The sequence below is a fragment of the Elephas maximus genome, chromosome 3, assembly GCF_024166365.1.
Source record: "Elephas maximus indicus isolate mEleMax1 chromosome 3, mEleMax1 primary haplotype, whole genome shotgun sequence".
NCBI lineage: Eukaryota > Metazoa > Chordata > Mammalia > Proboscidea > Elephantidae > Elephas > Elephas maximus.
In genome coordinates this window covers 30,050,229-30,057,219 of record NC_064821.1, presented here as the reverse complement: position 1 = coordinate 30,057,219, position 6,991 = coordinate 30,050,229, and the positions used below count along the sequence as shown (strand labels likewise).

Below are 6,991 nucleotides of genomic sequence, written 5' to 3'. Positions count from 1 at the left end.
TGATGAATGTTTTCAGTACTTATCCCCGCCAGTCATTTTTGCTTCTAGACCTATAACTACAATTAAGTTCCAGTGAGCCCCACAAGGTGAAATACAAAGTGACTCAGGAGGAGGTACTTTACACTCCAAAAGAACTGCTTCACTGACAGCGTTGTACTTCAGTATAGATCTTGAAATGTGCCTTTTGATGATGATGAATATAACACCATTCCTCTTCAAGTTATCGTTCCTGGCATAGTAGACCGTATGATTGTTCCATTAGAAATAGCCAATACCAGTCCATTTCAGCTCACTAATGCTGATACTAATGCTAACACTAGTCCATTTCATCTTTGACAATTTCCAGTTTTCCTAGAGTCTTATTTTGTATATTCCACGTTCTGATTATTTATGAATCTTTGTAGCTGTTTCTTCTCATTTTGAGTTGTGCCACATCACCAAATGAAGGTCCCGAAAACTTGACTCCATACACGTCATTAAGGTTGATTCTACTTTGAGGAGACAGCTCTTCTCCAGTCGTGTTTGAGTGCCTTGCAAGTGGGGGGCTCATCTTCTGGCACTGTATCAATGTTCTGCTGCTATTTATAAGGTTTTCACTGGTAATTCTTTTCAGAAGTAGATCACCGGGTCCCTCTTCCTAGTCTTTGTTAATCTGGAAGCTCAGGTGAGGACTGTCTGCCATGGGTGACCCTGCTAATATTTCAATAACGGTGGCATAGCTTCCAGCATCACAGCAACACACAAGCCCCCACAGTATGACAAACTGAGAGACGTGTTGGGGCTTCAACAGTGCTGGGAAAATTGGATTTCCACATGCAGAAAAATGAAACAGAATCCATTCCTCACACCAAACACAAAAAACAATTTAAAATCAGTCAAGGACCCAAACGCTAAATCTAAAATTATAAAATTCTCAGAAGAAAATATGGGAACAAAGCTATGGGACCTAGATTTGTTTTTTTTTAATAACAATATATATAACAAAAGCATGAGCAGCAGATGGCAAAATATATCATTGGGACCTCATGAAAATTAAAATACTTTTCATCAAATAGTAGAAAACAATCTACTGGCTGGTAAAAAGTTTCAGGAACCACATACCCAATAAGGGTCTAATATACAAAATTTATGTATAAAACATATACAACTTAAGATGACGAAAAATAATGGAATCGAAGAATGGATAAAGGACTTGAATAGAAACTTCACCAAAGAGGTTATTCAAGCACCCAACAAGCACAGTAAAAGATGCTCATTATCATTAGCCTTATATAGATGTAAATCAAGACTACAGTGAGATACCACCACACCCCTACTAGAATGGCAATGATTAAAAAAAAAACAAAAATGTTGGAGAGGATGTGGTGACATCAGAACCATTATCCATCTCTGGTGGGAATGTAAAATGGTACAACTGTTGTGAAAATCAGTATGATGATTCCAAAAAAAAAAAAAAATAGAACTACCATGTGGGTCAGCAATTGCAGTCCCAGGTATATACTTAAGAAAAAAAAAAAAACCCATTGCCATTGAGTTGGTTCCGACTCATAGCAACCCGATAAGACAAAATAGAACAGCCCGATAGAGTTTCCAAGGAGTGCCTGGTGGATTCAAACTGCCAACCTTTTGGTTAGCAGCCATAGCACTTAACCACCACACCACCTAGGGACCTAAAAGTAGTGATATGCACAGACATATGTATACCTATGTTCACTGCAGCACTATTCGCAATAGCAAAAAGTTGTCGTTACATGTCGTTGGGCCGGTTCTGACTCATAGCGACCCTCTGTACAACAAAATGAAATACTTCCAGTTCTGCTCCATGCTCACAATCGTTGGTATGCTTAAGTGCACTGTTTCAGCCACTGTGTCAATATATCTTATTGAAGGTCTTCCTCTTTTTCGCTGACCCTCTACCAAGCATGATGTCCTCTAGGGACTGGTCCCTCCTGATAACATGTCCAAAATACATGAGTTTTCTTGGTGGTATGGGGTCCCCATGTCTCTCTGCTCACTTCTCTTATATCTCAAAAGAGATTGACTTAAGACACAACCTAATCTTGTAGAATTAGTCCTGCCTCATTAACACCATAGAGGTAGGATTTACAACACATAGGAAAATCACATCAGATGACAAAAATGGTGGATAACCACACAATATTGGGAATCATGGCCTAGCCAAGTTGACACATTTTGGGGGGGACACAATGCAATCCATAACAAGAAGTTTCTAATAAAGGTAGACATACACCCACAATATGACACAGCAATTCCACTCATAGATATACACAAGAAAAAGGAAACATGCATATTCACACATACAAAATGTCTATGCTTGAGTGCTTATAGCTGTTTTATTAATGAAAACAAGAAAAAACTCACATCCTTCCACTGGCAAATACACAACTGGGAAATGTGTATACAATGAACTACAAAACAATAAAAATCTTGATACATTTATCAACACAGATGAATTTCTTCATTATGCTAAATAACAGATACCAGAATCTAAAAGCTACATAGTGAATGACATGTATAGGGACAGATGCCAAGGATTCAGATTGAGGGGAAATTTGATTAAAAAGGGGTAGCACTAGGAATATTTATAGAGAGAAGAATGCTCTTCTGTACTCTCGTGGTACTGGTTATACTACTTGATATATTTGTCACAACTCTTTACTACTGTATATTGGAAAAGTGAATTACTATTTTTAAGTTAATATATATACATACACAAACAGTAGACTGAAGAAAAACTGCAAATCAGGAAGAAGCAAAGTGACTACAGAAATCAATTTCACCTGTGCAAGAGATTCCCTGTTAATGTTCTAGGCTGTTCTACAGTTTGGTTTTTCTGCATATGTATTTTATAAAACTGCCATCATCATGTATAATGCTGTTTTATACCCTGCTTTTCAAATAAGAATAAGCTATGACTGCCTCTCCTATTGTGGACTAAACTTTTTCTTAAGAAATTCATTTACTGATAGCACAATACTGTGACATTCAGCCAGGGTTTTACTGAAAACTCCACTGCTGTTGTACACTGAGAGTTTCTAGACTTTCAGTATTTCCACTATCACTAGGATCAATGGAAGGAGGCCTGGTGGCACAGTGGATAGGCATTTGGCTGCTAACTGAATAGTCGGCAGTTTGAACCCACCAGCTGAATCCATGGTGTAATATTTCACATATTTTCTAGGAATTCCAGAAGATTTGTAGATGTTTCCATGTTCCTTACATGGACATAGTTTTTCAGAAGTATCACTTCTCATGTATTTAATAGAGGTTATTAGTAAAGGCTTTCCCATATGCATGAAACTTCACATCTTTGAAAGTACAGGGAGAAAAGCAAAAACTTTCCCATGTGACATTCCTTACACTACAACATGGTTTCTCTCCCATGTGTTTTCTTTCAGGTTTTTAAAAGACGAAGGATTACCAAAAGCCTTCCAACATTACTTACGCATGTGTTGTTTCTTTCCAGTGTACCTTCTCACATCTTCAAAAGGCTGAGAGAACTGAAGTTTCCTTCATTCCTTACATATATAAGGCCCCTTCCACTGTGAGTTCTTATGTTTATTACAGAATAATAACTAAAGGCTCTCCCACATCCTTACATTCCTAAGCCTTCTCTCCACTGGGAATTCCTTTATGGTTACTGAGGTACGGGCTTTCTGACATTTATTATGCTCAAGACCTCTCTACACTGTAAACTGTTCTATGGTTAGTGAGGGATAAGGACCAACTAAAGGCTATCCCACATTCCTTACCATTCATAAAGCTTCTGTAAATATGGTATGGTGTCAGAAGCCATCTTCTGACTTCAGCGGGGGCAGAGAGAATTACCGTCATCATTAGCCCAAAGACCAAACCTGGTTCCTATGAGGTGGAACTCAAACATACCTCCACCCTCGAATTTTTTTTTTTACCAATTCTGACACTAGCCTGCATCCCACAGCACTCTTTACTTCTCTGCTAGGTTTGATAATTTCCTGCAATAGCCACAGAGAACTCAGACCATATTCACAATTAATGAGGTTTATTAGATTAACAAGTTACAATTTACGATCACAATCAATATGGAAGTAACAGAAACAAGTCAAGATACAGTTCTTCAATCAGGACAGTTTCTTACCCTCTGCCACTGGGCCCTGGTCAGGTCCTTGCTGTTGGTGAGCCTTGTTCGGACCTGGCCTCTACTGCCAGCCTCTGCCCTGTTCAGGCAAGTGTTACAGCTTCTTACCCATGCTGGTAAGTGCCTGGAGGAAATCTACTCTGCCAGGAAACCTCTTGTCCAAAGGGATTCAGCTCTCTTACTCTGTGGGTAAGCCCACTGTACCTCCCTTGCTCTGTGGGCTGGGAAGCACACTGCACGATCTTGCACTGGTCTCCTGGTTCTATTGCCACCCATCCCTCAGCTATGCTTGCAACCACTTCTGTTTGTGTTGCTCCTCTTATAGCATTAAGCTCTGTCTCCTGGGTTAAGGAGTGTCTAAGCGCAGGGACCTTGGTCCAGTCTTCCTGATGGTAGTGGTGTCCTCCATTCCTCTCTGGGATTGGCTTTTTTTTAAACCTTTAAGATAGCAAAACTGACCAATCCCCTACAAGGGTTCCATGCACCTATTTGCATAGTCCCACCCAATCATTGTGTGGGAGTTAGAAGACCACAGCTAGGAGGCCCATTTGATACCAATTCACTGCACTGCCGTTTCTCTCCATTCTATTATATGGTCAGTGACGTGTGAGAACTGACTAAAGACTTTCTCACATTCCTATCATGAGGCCTAACTCCATGGAAGGTTCTAACATGTTTACGGAAAGATGAGAAACAACTAAAGGCTTTCACGCATTCCTTACATTCATAAGGCTTCTCTCCAGTGTGAGATCTTACGTGGTTAGTGAGGTGTGAGGACTGAAAAAAGGCTTTCCCACATTCTTTACATTTATATGGCCTTTCTCCACTGTGCGTTCTTATATGTTCAGTTAGGTGTGAGGACCGAATGAAGGCTTTCCCACATTCTTTACATTGATAAGGCCTGTATCCATTGTGAGCTCTTATATGGCCAGTGAGGTATGAAAACTGACTAAAGGATTTTCCACATTCCTTACATTCAAAAGGCTTCTCTCCACTGTGAACTCTAACATGTCTAGTGAGTCGTGAAAACTGACTAAAGGCTTTCCCACATTCCTTACATTCATAAGGCTTCTCTCCACTGTGAACTCTTACATGTTTAGTGAGTTCAGAAAAATGCTTAAAGGCTTTTCCACATTCTTTACATTCATAAGGTCTCTCTTCACTGTGTGTTCTTATATGGGTAGTGAGGTGTGAGGACCGCGTAAAGGCTTTCCCACATTCCTCACATTCATAAGGCCTCTCTCCACTGTGAGATCTTATATGTATAGTGAGAGATGAGGAACAACTAAAGGCTTTCCCACATTCCTTACATTCATAAGGATTTTCTTCACTGTGAACTCTAACATGTCTAGTGAGTTCTGCAAAATGCTTAAAAGCTTTTCCACATTCTTTACATTCATAAGGCCTCTCTTCACTGTGTGTTCTTATATGGGTAGTGAGGTGTGACGACCGAGTAAAGGCTTTCCCACATTCCTGACATTCGTAAGGCCTCTCTCCACTGTGAGATCTTACATGTATAGTGAGAGATGAGGAACAAATAAAGGCTTTCCCACATTCCTTACATTCATAAGGCCTCTCTCCACTATGAGTTCTTACATGTCTAGTGAGATCTGAGAAATAACGAAAGGCTTTCCCACATTCCTTACATTCATAAGGCTTCTCTTCACTGTGAGTTTTTATATGTTTAGCCAGGGATGAGGAACGACTAAAGGCTTTCCCACATTCCTTACATTCAAATAGCCTCTCTCCACTGTGAGTTCTTATATGTCTAGTGAGGCTTGAGAGATAAATAAAGGCTTTCCCACATTCTTTACATTCATAAGGCCTCTCTCCACTGTGTGTTTTTATATGTTTAGTGAGATCTGAGAAATAACGGAAGGTTTTTCCACATTCTTTACATTCATAGGGCCTCTCCACACTGTGAGTTCTTATATGCACAGCAAGGGATGAGGAACAACTGAAGGTTTTCTCACATTTCTTACATTCAAAAAGCCTCTCTCCACTGTGAGTTCTTATGTGTCTAGTGAGGCTTGAGAGATAACTGAAGGCTTTCCCACACTCCTTACACCCATAAGGCCTCTCTCCAATGTGAACTCTTATACGCTTAGTGAGAGGTAAGAAACAATTACAAGGTTTCCCATAATCCTTACATTTACAAAGTTTCTCTCTCACACGAGGTTTCAGGTAAGAAGGACAACTGCAGTCTTCTCCACATTCCTTACAATAAGGTTTGTATCCAGTGTGAGATCTGATGTGATACTTAAATGATAAATGACTGATGAAGGTTTTTCCACATTCAAAGCACTGAAAAGGATTTACTCCAGGAGACATCCTTTTGAGACTAGTAAGATTTCCAATCCAGCTGAAATTTTTTCCACACTGATTACCTTCTTCACCTGTATTTACTTTACCATCTTTACTTTCGTAGAGGCTCTCTACTGTAGACATTCTGTTAAAAACAGGAAGCAGGCTGTTAGAATTTGTTACCATTTCACAATTACCATACAAAATGAATATGTATACTTTCTGCCCTGAGTTGTCTCGTACTGCGTAACTTGAATCATCTAGCAGTGGGCACTACCGTTACTGTCACCCAAAACCAAACCCACTGCTGTCGAGTAGGTTCTGACTCATAGCGACCCTGTAGGACAGAGAACTGCCGCAGAGTTTCCAAGAAGCAGGTGATGGATTTGAACTGCCAACCTTTCTGTTAGCAGCCAAGTTCTTAACCACTGTGACAACAGTTTTTCGAAAAAATGAGCCTTTCTGATAACTGGATACAAATTAAATGTTTTAAATAATATCTGATACACATTTGTGGAAATACTGAGTTGAGAAAATTATGAACTCACC

The 6,991-nt window shown here is 39.8% G+C and overlaps 1 protein-coding gene across 4 annotated transcripts in view; it reads right to left on the bottom strand.

Annotated features, from left to right (window-relative positions):
* Positions 1-2,507: 2,507 nt before the first annotated feature.
* Positions 2,508-6,991, bottom strand: part of LOC126072191 (zinc finger protein 791-like) — a 39,495-nt gene continuing 35,011 nt past the window's right edge. For all 4 annotated transcript variants that reach the window (XM_049876992.1, XM_049876993.1, XM_049876994.1 and 1 more), the window contains one exon: positions 2,508-6,587. In XM_049876992.1, coding sequence (XP_049732949.1) covers positions 4,727-6,587 — 1,861 coding nt within the window. In that variant the 3' untranslated portion in view covers positions 2,508-4,726. The remainder of the gene's footprint in view (positions 6,588-6,991) is intronic.